General features: G+C 44.6%; 1 protein-coding gene across 1 annotated transcript in view; it reads left to right on the forward strand.

Moving 5' to 3' along the window:
* The window catches only part of LOC126252578 (sialin-like), a 120,226-nt gene that overhangs the window by 41,535 nt on the left and 61,961 nt on the right, over window positions 1-16,730 (forward strand). The window contains exon 4 of the mRNA XM_049953479.1: window positions 9,466-9,699. Coding sequence (XP_049809436.1) covers window positions 9,466-9,699 — 234 coding nt within the window. The remainder of the gene's footprint in view (window positions 1-9,465; window positions 9,700-16,730) is intronic.

The following is a 16,730-nucleotide window of genomic DNA, read 5'->3' on the forward strand; positions in this document are numbered from 1 at the left end:
AATGATGATGATACTTTTTTTACAATACTTGTTATAGCTTCTCTTTCTTTATTGTTTGTGGATGAACATCATACTAAAATTTATGTTAGCGGTCATGACTCGATATCGTGAATTGATTTCAGTTGTTACTACTCACATAAAGGATGTTTCAAACTTTTAAGGTAAACAATATACAGATGGCAGAAGGTCCTTGACGTAATTAACTAAAGGTCGACAAGAAATATCGTTTTTAAATGACAAATTATTTCTTGTTGTAACAGCTTAGGCTTATACAACAGTTCAAAGTGACAACCGCCAGTAATGAGGTGCATAACATTTCGCCAAACTCTCTCAGTATCATGAGACTGGCAGCTAAGATTCTAACAACCAGTTATTCACGTTTATACTGGTGTTTCATATACCAACGTTTTCACATACTCCAAATGTAGAAATCTGCAGGAATGATATCCGACAATCACGCTGACTAAAGGAGAGTGCAGCCTCCCACCCTTCCAATCCAAATACGGAAGCTTCTCTTGTTCGAATGCGAACCGTCATCCGTTCCTTTGTATGTCACTGATATCTTTGTTTAATGATAGCTGTTGGTTTTGAAGGATTTTTTTTTACTCTGTGACAAGTGTAGTGTACCTCACTATCATAGGAGATAGGATATGGCTTAGAACTGGTAATCAGTGGCTCAGGGTTGATCTAATTGTGCACGAAAGGAAACTATCAGGTGTTTCAATTGGACGTCGACCTTTTTTGTACGTGATCTAATCAGCCACACAGAAGCACAATTTTCTGCCACAGAATAAACCAGTCACAAGGCAGAATAGCGAAGCGTGGCAGTGAAGTCACCATACGAAACATCTCCTAATTTTTGCGTAATGTTTATTTATCGTCTGAAGATGTGAGGCAATGTTAGTTAGGTGTCGTTTAAAATACAGAGTTCTATGAAGCGCGACTTTAGAGAATTTGGTATCGATTGTGGTGCAGGAGCCTGTTGCTGTAGTTCACACAGAGTCTCTATGAGTCATGAGGTTGTTTAAATGAAGCATGCCACCTGCATGATACTCGCATTGGGTTAAGTACTCCTGTTGCGGAGGAACTGTATTCCTATAGGACGTTCAAGGCATCAGTATTTCCTTATTTCTTCCACTAATCTGATTGCAGTTGCTCTTGAAAAATCATCAGTATAGCCAAATTTTGTTGATCTCTTTGTGGGAATACCAGCAACTTAGCAGTCGAGCAGAAGTGCTGTTCAAATTGAGCCTTGAAGAAGGCTGTTATTGAGGTTTTTTTCGAGGCGCTCCATGAATTACCTATAAAAACACAAAAAGATATTACTCAAAATACTATCTATTTACCTGAGAGTTATTTTACAGGGTATTTGACGAAGGAGTTCGTAGAGCAGTTGTTTTTCCCAGAAAGTGTCGTATGTTGCAATTTGTTCGATGAACGCAACGCAGGTATTTAGCTGCTTCTTATATCCAGCCTCAATATAGATTGTTGGTGCCAGGAACTGACCGACGTAGCTACACTTTAACCTGAAACCAGCATGCTCCAGTGGTATACTTTCATGGATCCTTTCTCATATTTTGTTGCATAAGAACTCGAATCAAAGTAAAACCACCTGATGTTTAATGTTAGCGACGTTATCACAAGTACTATCTGTTGCAAGGCACCACAGCGCTCTGCTCAACAAGGTGATAGAGCGCTTTTCAGTTTGTATCCTTCAAAAGTCACACAAAAATCTGAAATACACGTACGGCATAACTCGACAGAGTCTTTAAATACGCCAAAAATTATTAATTTTATGACCAGACCTGTGGCAGTTTTTGTGAAATCTTCCTGTTCAGAAGAGAGATCCAAACTTATCTCACCACGTCTCGAAAACAACTCAACGTACCGAAATCCTTTCCTTCCATTGGTTACAAAAGTACCTCGCTCGACAACGAATATTTCCAACGTCGCGTATCACATTGCGTTTGCTATGATAAGCTACGGAAATCAGCCTTTTGTGCATTTTTCCAATATTTCAATCAGAATAAGTGTGAAACTGACAGTTTCTATCACGTACAAAAACTGCACAAAAATTATGAAACGAAGGGTGTAGATCTCTATAGCGCCTGCAAGTACGTTAAAAATCTGTTCTCAATTTTAGTTAGGGTCGGAGCTACGTTTGTTCATCAGATAGGAGCAGTTTTGGCAAGAGGGAAAGGTCCTACCTACTTTCGGAGTCAGGGTCGGTAACATACGCTTGTGCAGTGGCTTTCGACTCTGAGGCACGCTGGTTCCAATCCTGGTGGTGAAAAATTTTCACAGCCAGTGTTTGGCGGATATTGGGAGGAGTGGTGGTGGTGCAAAGTTCCTGAAAATGTTCAAATGTGTATGAATACCTAAGGGACCAAACTGCTGATGTCATCGGTCCCTAGACTTACACACTGCTTAAACTAACTTATGTTAAGAACAACACACACACACACACCCATGCCCGAGGGAGGATTCGAACCTCCGGTGGGAGGGGCCACGCAATCCATGACAGGGCGCCTCAAACCGCACGGCCACTCTGCGCGGCAAAGTTCCTGATCACCAGTCATTGCACTAATGTCCTGGATTAAATTCCAAACCTTTCAGTAGTGTCTCATGAAGAGAGGGCGTGTAATGCTGTTAATGTCGATCCGTTCATCGGACGCGGACGTTCAGCTCGATGGCTCGATAGCTTGCCTAGAACACCGATGCAAGAGTTCTGCATGTCTGCGTCTGCTCTGTTATTCTCTGAGTATGGGACGACTTTGACTTTACATGCCTTGAGAAGTTCCTACGTGAGAGTTGGATGCACTACGCGTTGCGCAGTGGAAGAGCCAACACAGAGCGAGCCGACAACGCCAGCATTACACTCATTGGTGTATTACCGGCGGGAACCTGTCTTGCCCTCTCGCTCTCAGATGCTGACTACTTTGAATCAGGTTATAGAAGTGCAAAGGGATGATAAGCCTCTAGCCTGTCAGTTAGCTTTCCTGGTTTTAGGACCGATTTTAGATTTATTAGTGAGGGACTTAGTCAGTTACGGCCATAATATAACAGATTTATGAGAAACTCTGGTTGAATACCGTGAAATCACAGAGCTTTGCCTGACTTGACAGCCTATAGTGGCTTCGTATTACCTTCAGGGATGAAGGATCGAGAGTACTTCAACTGTGAATTGGTAGCGGATTTTAGGTTATTAAGCTGCAGCTCCGATAGTAATCTCTCGGTCTTTTGGTTCCCTAAAACTAGACAATATGGCTAACGGCAGAGTTGTAATGGATTGGCGCGTTTGCACTTCCTAGCTTTCGTTACTTTCCTGCTATACTGCTTGGAGTTCACAACCTTAACAGTTTCATTTCACTATTATCTGCATGTGCTATCTAGGATGAGTAAAAGGTCATCCGCTATTTCCTGTTCATCATACTGGAGAAGTTCTTGTTATAGCTTTTCACTTGTGTTACTCCAGCCGAGAATATACTCTTTTTTGTAACCTTTGTGTATCACAGTGGGTAACTGCACAGGAAGCCGTGGATATTCCTAGAACCATAAAAAAAAAAAAGAGCTGGAGAAGTGTGAGTAGGACATGCGCTCTGAGGGATCGTACAAACTTATATATGTATACAAATAGTTCATCTATAGGTTTTGATGAGTGAATTTGCGAATATCAAAATATATGGCATGAATGACCGTGTCTTTTGACTGCGTTGACTTAGAAGCTTAAATTTTTAACACCGTCAAAGGTCCGTAGTCCTTGGTATTTGACATAAATTTCAATTTGATACTTTTACCCGTTCCTGATGGCCGGCGGGCAGACCGTTCGCCTGGTGCAAGTCTTTCGAGTTGACGCCACGACGGCGACTTGTGTGTCGATGGGGATGAAATGATGATGATAAGGGCAACACAACACTCAGTTCCTAAGCGGAGAAAATCTCCGACCCAACTGGGAATCGAATCCGGGCCGTTAGGTATGACACTCCGCCGCGCTGGCCACTCAGCTAAAAGGGGCGGACACCCGTTCCCGATAAAAAGGACCTTAAGAGGAGGACAAACAACTAAGTTATACTAGAAGCATTCAAATTTACCGATTGAGGTATGGACATTAATATCGAAGTAAGATGGAGGACCGTCGCATTGAAACCACACCTTCTCACGGGCAAGAGGAGGTTCAACCTCCAGAAACTGTGACAGCGCACCCCCAACGAAGACCAGGTAATCTGGACCGTTCAAAATGCACCAATTAGAAGTTCAGTTTGTTGATCTCGTACATTTATAGCCCAACTTTACGATGGTAAAAGATGATATTGTACTGTTTTTCAAAGTAGCTCCACCAACTTCTATTCGGCCGGCAGCGGCTTGTTTCGAAACATGATCAGTTTGCAAATACGCGCCTAAATAGCATTGCACACTCAAGATCTCGTATCGTCGGAATTGTTCATTTTCTACCAGGACTTTCTCATCGAAAGCTACTCATTTTGGGGTCCTCTACTGCCCCTAATACACTGCTGGCCATTAAAATTGCTACACCACGAAGATGATGTCCTACAGACGCGAAATTTAACCGACGGGAAGAAGATGCTGTGATATGCAAATGATTAGCTTTTCAGAGCATTCACACAAGGTTGGGCCGGTGGCAACACCTACAACGTGCTGACATGACGAAAGTTTCCAACCGATTTCTCATACACAAACGGCAGTTGACCGGCGTTGCCTGGTGAAACGTTGTTGTGATGCCCCGTGTAAGGAGGAGAAATGCGTACCATCACGTTTCCGACTTTGATAAAGGTCGGATTGTAGCCTATCGCGATTGCTGTTTATCGTATCGCGACAATGCTGCTCGCGTTGGTCCAGATCCATTGACTGTTAGCAGAATATGGAATCGGTGGGTTCAGGAGGGTAATACGGAACGCCGTGCTGGATCTCAACGGCCTCGTATAACTGGCATCGAGATGACAGGCATCTTATCCGCATGGCTGTAACCGATCGTGCAGCCACGTCTCGATCCCTGAGTCAACACATGGGGACGTTTTCAAGACAACAACCATCTGCACCAACAGTTCGACGACATTTGCAGCAGCATGGACTATCAGCTCGGAGACCATGGCTGCGGTTACCCTTGACGCTGTATCACAGACAGGAGCGCCTGCGATGGTGTACTCAACGACGAACCTGGGTGCACGAATGGAAAAACGTTATTTTTTCGGATGAATCCAGGTGCTGTTTGCAGCATCGTGATGGTCGCGTCCGTGTTTGGCGACATCGCAGTGAACGCACATTGGAAACGTGTATTCGTCATCGCCATACTGGCGTATCACCCGGCGTGATGGTATGGGGTGCGATTGGTTACACGTCTCGGTCACCTCTTGTTCGCATTGACGGCACGTTGAACAGTGGACGTTACATTTCAGATGTATTGTGACCCGTGGCTCTGCCATTCATTCGATCCCTGCGAAACTCTACATTTCAGCAGAATAATGCACGACCACATGTTGCAGGTGCTGTACTGGCCTTTCTGGATACAGAAAATGTTCGACTGCTGCCCTGGCCAGCACATTCTCCAGATCTCTCACCAACTGAAAACGTCTGGTCAATGGTGGCCGAGCAACTGGCTCGTCACACTACGCCAGTCACTACTCTTGATGAACTGTGGTATCGTGTTGAAGCTGCATAGGCAGCTGTACCTGTACACGCCATCCAAGCTCTGTTTGGCTCAATGCCCAGGCGTATCAAGGTCGTTATTACGGCCAGAGGTGGTTGTTCTGGGTACCGATTTCTCAGGATCTATGCACCCAAATTACGTGAAAATGTAATCACATGTCAGTTCTAGTATAATATATTTGTCGAATGAATACCCGTTTATCATCTGCATTTCTTCTTGGTGTGGCAATTTTAATGGCCAGTAGTGTATATTGTAAAAATGTCAGTGTCTTTTGACTGCATCGACTTAGAAGCTTAAATTATAACACCGTCATAGATCCGTAGACCTTGATATTTGACATAAATTTCAATTTCATACCTCTACCCGTTCCTGATGCCGTGTGGCTAGTTCCCCCCGTCGGTAAGACCGTTCACCTGGTGCAAGTCTCTCGAGTTGACGCCACGACGGCGACTTGCGTGTCGATGGGGATGAAATGATGATGATAAGGGCAACACAACACTCAGTTCCTAAGCGGAGAAAATCTCCGACCCAACTGGGAATCGAATCCGGGCCGTTAGGTATGACACTCCGCCGCGCTGGCCACTCAGCTAAAAGGGGCGGACACCCGTTCCCGATAAAAAGGACCTTAAGAGGAGGACAAACAACTAAGTTATACTAGAAGCATTCAAATTTACCGATTGAGGTATGGACATTAATATCGAAGTAAGATGGAGGACCGTCGCATTGAAACCACACCTTCTCACGGGCAAGAGGAGGTTCAACCTCCAGAAACTGTGACAGCGCACCCCCAACGAAGACCAGGTAATCTGGACCGTTCAAAATGCACCAATTAGAAGTTCAGTTTGTTGATCTCGTACATTTATAGCCCAACTTTACGATGGTAAAAGATGATATTGTACTGTTTTTCAAAGTAGCTCCACCAACTTCTATTCGGCCGGCAGCGGCTTGTTACGAAACATGATCAGTTTGCAAATACGCGCCTAAATTGCATTGCACACTCAAGATCTCGTATCGTCGGAATTGTTCATTTTCTACCAGGACTTTCTCATCGAAAGCTACTCATTTTGGGGTCCTCTACTGCCCCTAATACACTGCTGGCCATTAAAATTGCTACACCACGAAGATGACGTCCTACAGACGCGAAATTTAACCGGCGGGAAGAAGATGCTGTGATATGCAAATGATTAGCTTTTCAGAGCATTCACAAAAGGTTGGTGACGGTGGCGCACTTCTATTGTAATCTGTTGTTGTACTTCAGAAGCAGCAAAATTCATTTATTTGCATTGTATTGTATTAAATCGAGGACCTACAAACGACAGAGAGGCTTCGTCTCGGCGTCGCCCTCAGTGGTTCACAACCCCACAACAGGCCACAGCATTCCACCCACTCACACCGAACCCAGTGTTATTGTGCGGTTCTGCCTCCAGTGGACCCCCATTTGTACGTCTCATATCAGACGAGTGTAACCACAAATTATGGTGTACGCCTACGTGGAAACGGTGTTTGCGCAGCAATCGCCGACACAGTGTAACAGAAGCGGAATAAGGGGAACCAGCCCGCATTCGTCGAGATCGATGGAAAACCGCCTTAAAAACCATCCGCAGGCTGGCCGGCACACCGGACCTCGACACTAATCCACCGGGCGGATTTGTGCCAGGGACCGGCACGCCTTCCCGCTCGGGAAGCAGCACGTTAGACCACGCGGTTAGTCAGGCGGGCTATTTGCATTAGCATTGTATTTCCTCTCTTAATGTTTGCCATTATTATAAAGAGAAAAAAGTACTTACAAGAATGAGTTACTCCCGATGAAACGTGAGGAGACTTAGGGCGATGTTGAATAGGTTACTACAATCAACTGGTCACTTGTTCAAAATTTATTTATATTATGGACGCAGGCCATCGTCAGAAAGTCAAAAAGGAAAGCATTCATATAATGTAAGTGTATCAGTCCTCAGCATCAGTACTAAACTGAGAACTGACGCACGTGACTCCATACTTCATGTGAAGATTTTTGTTTTTGACGTTCTGATGATGGATTGCGCTCTGAACGCGTCATGTAACAAATAAAATTTGAACAGCAAGAGACCAGTTCATTCTAGCCACCTACTCGGCAGGGGCAAAAACTCTTCTCAAGTTTACGTCATGGTCCGAGGCCTGTTGTGTGACATTATGTCGCAGCTTAAGCTCCTGGTGGAGACGAAGGAGATTATCATCGAAAGCCCGTTTCTTTGTTCCCGGTTAACGCGTCAAGAACATCGCGAAGATTTTATGCAAAAGGTACACTACTGGCCATTAAAATTGCTACACCATGAAGATGACGAGCCATAGACGCGAAATTTAACCGACAGGAAGAAGATGCTGTGATATGCAAATGATTACTTTTACAGAGCAGTTACACAAGGTTGGCGCCGGTGGCGATACCTACAACGTTCTGACATGAGGAAAGTTTCCAATCGATTTCTCATACACAAACAGTAGTTGACCGGCGTTGCCTAGTGAAACGTTGTTGTGATGCCTCTTGTGAGGAGGAGAAATGCGTACCATCACGTTTCCGACTTTAATAAAGGTCGGATTGTAGCCTATCGCGATTGCGGTTTTTCGTATCGCGACATTGCTGCTCACGTATGTCGAGATCCAATGACTGTTAGCAGAATATGGAATCGGTGGGTTCAGGAGGGTAATACGGAACGCCTGCTGAATCCCAACGGCCTCGTATAACTAGCAGTCGAGATGACAGGCATCTTATCCGCATGGCTGTAACGGATCGTGCAGCCACGTCTCGATCCCTGAGTCAACACATGGGGACGTTTGCAAGACAATAACCATCTGCACGAACAGTTCGACGACTTTTGCAGCAGCATGGACTATCAGCTCGGAGACCATGGCTGCGGTTACCCTTGACGATGTATCACAGACAGGAGCGCCTGCGATAGTGTACTCAACGACGAACCTGGATGCACGAATGGCAAAACGTCATTTTTTTCGGATGAATCCAGATTCTGTTTGCAGCATCATGATGGTCGCATCCGTGTTTGGCGACATTGCGGTGAACGCACATTGGAAACATGAAACATGTATTCGTCATCGCCATACTGGCGTATCACCCGGCGTCATGGTATGGGGTGCGATTGTTTACACGTCTCGGTCACCTCTTGTTCGCATTGACGGCAAGTTGAACAGTGGACGTTACATTTCAGATGTGTTGCGACCCGTGGCTCTACCTTTCATTCGATCGCTGCGAAACCCTACATTTCAGCAGGTTAATGCACGACCGCATGTTGCAGGTCCTGTACGGGCCTTTCTGGATACAGAAAATGTTCGACTGCTGCCCTGGCCAGCACATTCTCCAGATCTCTCACCAACTGAAAACGTCCGGTCAATGGTGGCCGAGCAACTGGCTCGTCACAATACGCCAGTCACTACTCTTGATGAACTGTGGTATCGTGTTGAAGCTGCATAGGCAGCTGCACCTGTACACGCCATCCAAGCTCTGTTTGACTCAATGCCCAGGCGTATCAAGGCCGTTATTACTGCCAGAGGTGGTTGTTCTGTGTACTGAGTTCTCAGGATCTATGCACCGAAATTGCGTGAAAATGTAATCACATGTCAGTTCTAGTATAATATATTTGTCGAATGAATACCCGTTTATCATCTGCATTTCTTCTTGGTGTAGCAATTTTAATGGCCAGTAGTGTATATTGCATAAATGGCCGTGTCTTTTGACTGCATTGATTTAGAAGCTTAAACGGAACTACGATAGTCCCTCCCAGTGGTACTGATTGATTGCTCTCGTGTTTTAGGAGGGGGAGTTCGTGTGGGACAAGCATAAGCAAGGCGAGATCCTGGCGGCCTACTACTACGGCTACACTGTCGGACACGTGCCTGGAGGCGTGCTAGCCGATCGTTTCGGAGGCAAGCTCGTCTTCGGGTGCGGCATCTTTCTCTCGTCTGTCCTCACTATCCTGACTCCGCTGTCAGCCTGGGCTGGCGACTATGTGCTATTCGCCAACAGGGTCGGCCAAGGACTAGTACAGGTATGTATGTCGTCCTCTCGTTTATTTTCTTCCTTTCCTTTAGCTAAGCATAGACTAGAGTATAATGTGAGGCCAACAAGATATGAGATGAGTAAGTTAACACTGAGTTCTCACTGAGTGTCAGTGATCCTGGTACTACCTTTGACAGTTTACAAAAGCTGACAAATACGATCTGGATTCTTTACCAACGACGTTGTAGGAAAAGATTGTGGTAGACCATAATCAACACCAGTTTTTTACCTTAGGGCAAAATCTTCTGTGGTTTGTACAGGGTCTGTATCCTCTTATTTTCATTTTCTGATTGTGTTTATCGATATGATAAAACGGTTAAAAACTCCAATTTCATGATGTCTGTCTAATGACTTCCACGGAAAAGAAAACTTTGATTTTCTATACTTTGCACAATCAGTGACCAAATTTAAAAATTTAAAATAGTGTCATAATCTACTTATGAAGAGATATAATCTTACGTTAAAGGTTTAATACGATGTGTCAAGTATGGAATGTTTCAAAAAGAATGACCTGATTTCAGAAATCCACAGAAAAAATAACATGGGGTCATGTCTGACGATCTTGGAGGTCAAGGACGCAGGTCAGTGTCTCGAGGTCCCATGTGCCCTATCCAGCGTTGAATTGAGAAACTGACGTACTTTGTTGACCACTGTGGTAGAGTTCCATCCTGTTGGGAAATGAAGTCATCAGAGTCCTCCCGAAGGATGTGGAGTCCCCATATGCGCACGTTTAGACGGTTTACTTTACGTTAACATAAAAGGTTGCTTCATCGATGAAACTGAACCGTGGTAAAAATGTATCGCGTTCCATGTCCTGTATCAGAGCGTTGCTGAAGTCGACCCGTTTCCTGTTACCACCAACTCGAAGGCCTTGTACTAATTGTTGTCTCTATTGTTTATAGACCAAACGAAGCCTTAACACTCGCCACTTTGTCGTTTGAGACATTGCCAGTTCTCTGCTTATGCGGCGAGTAGACCGCGCTCAGATGTTTGCCGAATTCTTTTCACCATGCCATCAGCAGTTCGAGGTCGAATTGGAGACCTTTGCAGAACCATCCTGTCTCTTCGAACTGGTGATGCCAGCGACGAATGTGCTTGGATGCAGTCAGATCAATGCCAAAAGGCCGACAAAAAGCACGCTGGACCGATATCACTAACACTTTGCAAACAGCAGCACACAAAACGCCATCGGTTGAGCAGACGCCGTCTTTGCTTCTGACTGACTGCAAACTGTGGAGACGCACTGACTGGCATCTTACGACGATTTTCTGAATCTTAGGCAACACCCATTCGAATAATACACATTTGGTTGCCGCCACATCCAATGTTTAGTAATTATTAACGTCCAAAATCAGATCGTTCTTTTTGAAACACGCATATTTAATTTAAGATCTGTGTATGTCTTGAGGCAGCTTACTCACGGCGCGCAAACTACCCAGGTTATAGTCGTCCAGTATTTGAGAATGAGAGCATTTAGCAACTTCCAATAAACTTTGCATATAATTTCAAATCTTTTCGAAACTTTTTGTCCCTAACGCCCCTGTAAAGTACTTACAGGAAAATTTTATATTGCTTACTACATTTTCGCTGCTCATGATTTAATTTATTACTTCATTACTACTAAATCTATTCACAACACATTTTGCGGACACTATTCACACACACTACTCGATGTGCCAGCGAAATTATATTACTTTACGACAGATAATTCAGGAGATGTGGTATCACAAACTTCGAGATGCGTGTGAAACTGTTCTTAAGAAGGAGTGCAAGTCTGCAGAGTGTACTCATCCAGTGAAGAAAATGGTTCAAATGGCTCTGAGCACTATGGGACTTAACATCTGAGGTCATCAGTCCCCTAGAACCTAAGGACATCACACACATCCATGCCCGAGGCAGGATTCGAACCTGAGACCGTAGCGGTCGCGTGGTTCCAGACTGAAGCGCCTAGAACCGCTCGGCCACACCTGCCAGCTCCAGTGAATAATCCGAAAATTATAAAATCGATATAATTAGGGTTTTTCGTCTTTAACATTGAAGTTTTACATGTTTAACTCCGACATTTAAGACATTAACTCATTGGTAAAGTAATTAGACGTATGCAGCTGTTTTATAAATGGGAGTTCGAGTCTCTGAAGAATCGGGAGAGAGAGAGAGAGGGGGGGGGGGGGGGGCAGGAGGTTACGGATTATTTAGTGTAATCTAATAAGGGAACCATGTATGGAAGTGAAACATGGACAGTAAATAGTTTGGACAAGAAGAGACTAGAAGCTTTCGAAATGTGGTGCTACAGAAGAATGTTGAAGATTAGGTGGGTAGATCACGTAACTAATGATGAAGTATTGAATAGGATTGGGGAGAAGAGAAGTTTGTGGCACAACTTGACTAGAAGAAGGGATCGATTGGTAGGACATGTCCTGAGGCATCAAGGGATCAGAAATTTAGTACTGGAGGGCAGCGTGGAGGGTAAAAATCGTAGAGGGAGACCAAGAGATGAATATACTAAGCAGATTCAGAAGGATGTAGGTTGCAGTAAGTACTGGGAGATGAAGAAGCTTGCACAGGATAGAGTAGCATGGAGAGCTGCATCAAACCAGTCTCAGGACTGAAGACCACAACAACAACAACCTTGAGTGTAATGATATAATAGCTGAACCCGAGAAAAATTATTTTAAAATACGGAGGTGTGCCTTTCTTCGACCTATCTGCTCTTTTATTTTATTTTATTTTTTATTTTTTTTTTGAGTCATAAGTATTCTGACTGGTTTGATGCTGCTCGCCATGAATTCCTTGTTTTCTCTCCACTTCACTTAATTGACCCCGTATTAAATCTAGATTGTGCCTTTCTATTTCCCTTTTCATATTTTATGAGTTCGCTAACATGTTCAGACTTCTGACATTCCACGCCCTCACTCGTAGAATGTTATCATTCGACTTTTTTTCCTCATGGTCACCTACCCCTTGTCTTTTACACACGATCACCTACCCCTTGGCAGTCCCCTTCCGGAGATTTGAATGCTGGACTATTTCGGAATCTTTTGCCAATTGAGAGACCATCACGACACTTTTTCAATTACAGACCCCGTGTCTACATCTACATCTACATCCATCCTCCGCAAGCCACCTGACGGTGTGTGGCGGAGGGTACCCTGAATACCTCTATCGGTTTTCCCTTCTATTCCAGTCTCGTATTGTTCGTGGAAAGAAGGATTGTCGGTATGATTCTGTGTGGGCTCTAATCTGTCTGATTTTATCCTCATGGTCTCTTCGCGAGATATACGTAGGAGGGAGCAATATACTGCTTGACTCTTCGGTGAAGGTATGTTCTCGAAACTTTAACAAAAGCCCGTACCGAGCTACTGAGCGTCTCTCCTGCAGAGCCTTCCACTGGAGTTTATCTATCATCTCCATAATGCTTTTGTGATTACTAAATGATCCTGTAAAGAAGCGCGCTGCTCTCCGTTGGATCTTCTCTATCTTTCTATCTCTTCTATCAACCCTATCTGGTACGGAACGCACACTGCTGAGCAGTATTCAAGCAGTGGGCGAACAAGCGTACTTTAACCTACTTCCTTTGTTTTCGGATTACATTTCCTTAGGATTCTTCCAATGAATCTCAGTCTGGCATCTGCTTTACCGACGATCAACTTTATATGATCATTCCATTTTAAATCACTCCTAATGCATACTCCTAGATAATTTATGGAATTAACTGCTTCCAGTTGCTGACCTGCTATATTGTAGCTAAATGATAAGGGATCTCTCTTTCTATGTATCCGCAGCACATTACACTTGTCTACATTGAGATTCAATTGCCATTCCCTGCACCATGCGTCAATTCATTGCAGATTCTCCTGCATTTCAGTACAATTTTCCATTGTTACAACCTCTCGATACACCACAGCATCATCTGAAACAAGCCTCAGTGAACTTCCGATGTCATCCACAAGGTCATTTATGTGTATTGTGAATAGCAACGGTCCTATGACACTCCCCCACGGCACACCTGAAATCACTCTTACTTCGGAAGACTTCTCTCCATTGAGAATGACATGCTGCGTTCTGTTATCTAGGAACTCCTCAATCCAATCACACAATTGGTCTGATAGTCCATATGCTCTTACTTTGTTCATTAAACGACTGTGGGGAACTGTATCGAACGCCTTGCAGAAGTCAAGAAACACGGCATCTACCTGTGAACCCGTGTCTATGGCCCTCTGAGTCTCGTGGACGAATAGCGCGAGGTGGGTTTCACACGACCGTCTTTTTCGAAACCCATGCTGATTCCTACAGAGTATATTTCTGCTCTCCAGAAAAGTCATTATATTCGAACGTAACACGTGTTCCAACTGATCGACGTTAAAGATATAGGTCTATAGTTCTGCACATCTGTTCGACGTCCCTTCTTGAAAACGGGGATGACCTGTGCCCTTTTCCAATCCTTTGCAACGCTACGCTCTTCTAGAGACTTACGGTACACCGCTGCAAGAAGGGGGGCAAGTTCCTTAGCGTACTCTGTGTAAAATCGAACTGGTATCCCATCAGGTCCAGCGGCCTTTCTTCTTTTGAGCGATTTTAATTGTATCTCTATCCCTCTGTCGTCTATTTCGATGTCTACCATTTTGTCATCTGTACGACAATCTAGAGAAGGAACTACAGTGCTGTCTCCCTCTGTGAAGCAGCTTTGGAAAAAGACATTTAGTATTTCGGCCTTTAGTCTGTCATCCTCTGTTTCAGTACCACTTTGGTCACAGAGTGTCTGGACATTTTGTTTTGTTCCACCTACCGCTTTGACATAAGACCAAAATTTCTTAGGATTTTCTGCCAACTCAGTACATAGAACTTTACTTTCGAATTCATTGAACGCCTCTCGCATAGCCCTCCTCACACTACATTTCGCTTCGCGTAGTTTTTGTTTGTCTGCAAAGCTTTGGCTATGTTTATGTTTGCTGTGAAGTTCCCTTTGCTTCCGCAGCAGTTTTCTAACTCGGTTGTTGTACCACGGTGGCTCTTTTCCATCTCTTACGATCTTGCTTGGCACACACTCATCTAACGCATACTGTACGATGGTTTTGAACTTTGTCCACTGATCCTCAACACTATCTGTACTTGAGACAAAACTTTTGTGTTTAGCCAAAAAAATCAAATGGCTCTGAGCACTATGGGACTCAACTGCTGTGGTCATAAGTCCCCTAGAACTTAGAACTACTTAAACCTAACTAACCTAAGGACACCACACACATCCATGCCCGAGGCAGGTTTCGAACCTGCGACCGTAGCAGTCGCACGGTTCCGGACTGCGCGCCTAGAACCGCGAGACCACCGCGGCCGGCTGTGTTTAGCCGTCAGGTACTCTGTAATCTGCTTTTTGTCACTTTTGCTGAACAGAAAAATCTTCCTACCTTTTTTAATATTTCTATTTACGGCTGAAATCATCGATGCCGTAACCGCTTTATGATAGCTGATTCCCTGTTCTGCGTTAACTGTTTCAAATAGTACGGGTGTGTTTGTCACCAGAGGGTCTAATATGTTATCGCCACGATACACGTCGAGTGTCTTTAATGCAGTGGTTTCCATTGTCTTCTGCATCCTCACGTCGTTGATCATTGCTGATTCTTCCGCCTTTAGGGGCAGTTTCCCATCCCGAGGGCAAGGGAGTACACCGAACCTCTGTCCGCTCCTCCTCCGTCTTTTAGACAAGGTCGTTGGCAGAATGAGAGTGACTTCTTACGCCGGAAATTTTTATTCAAAATGTAAGCGCCACCGAGGACGTTTTGATTACTAATCCGTGACGCTACTCCTGGACCAGTGGTGTGATCCTTCTCTACAACTCTCATTCTGGTGAACTGTCAATGTGTGAAAGTTAATGTGGGATCCCGCCCACTCGTGTAATATAGGGTGCCTAGGATGCTGCTTTCTTGGATAGTTAAACAAAAGCGATTGGAGTTTATTACGATAACTCAAATGACAATACTTAGCTTGCGTTTCTACAAAGATGGATCGCAAGCAAATGGCGACGTGGAAATAATCATCGCAACCAAATGGCGACATGCAAATAATCAATGTCTTTCGAGATATACAATTTCTATGCAAGCAAATCACGCAAGTTCATGTCTCTGCTCTAAGTAGTTTTACATTTTTGTACAGCCGGCCGGGTTGGCCGAGCGGTTCTAGGCACTACAGTCTGGAACCGCGCGACCGCTACGGTCGCAGGTTCGAATCCTGCCCCGGGCATGGATGTGTGTGATGTCCTTAGGTTAGTTAGGTTTAAGTAGTTCTAAGTTCTAGGGGACTGATGACCTCAGCAGTTAAGTCCCATAGTGCTCAGAGCCATTTGAACCATTTGAACCTTCTCTACAACTCTCATTCTGGTGAACTGTCGATGTGTGAAAGTTAATGTGGGATCCCGCCCACTCGTGTAATATAGGGTGCCTAGGATGCTGCTTTCTTGGATAGTTAAACAAAAGCGATTGGAGTTTATTACGATAACTCAAATGACAATACTTAGCTTGCGTTTCTACAAAGATGGATCGCAAGCAAATGGCGACGTGGAAATAATCATCGCAACCAAATGGCGACATGCAAATAATCAATGTCCTTCGAGATATACAATTTCTATGCAAGCAAATCACACAAGTTCATGTCGCTGCTCTATGTACTTTTACATTTCTGTACAGCCGGCCGGTGTGGCCGAGCGGTTCTAGGCGCTACAGTCTGGAACCGCGCGACCGCTACGGTCGCAGGTTCGAATCCTGCCTCGGGCATGGATATGTGTGATGTCCTTAGGCTAATTAGGTTTAAGTAGTTCTAAGTTCTAGGCGACTGATGACCTCAGCAGTTAAGTCCCATAGTGCTCAGAGCCATTTGAACCATTTTGTACACAATCGTGAGGTCATCAGAGACTAAGTTTAACGGGGTTGGGCAAAGTTCGCCGCTTCTTTAGGGGTGCGGGTGTGTAGAGTATCTGCCGGAGGGACGTGTGAGGCCTCTCCAGTCGTTTCCCAAGTCCAGTCTCATTTA

Source organism: Schistocerca nitens, chromosome 4, assembly GCF_023898315.1.
Source record: "Schistocerca nitens isolate TAMUIC-IGC-003100 chromosome 4, iqSchNite1.1, whole genome shotgun sequence".
NCBI lineage: Eukaryota > Metazoa > Arthropoda > Insecta > Orthoptera > Acrididae > Schistocerca > Schistocerca nitens.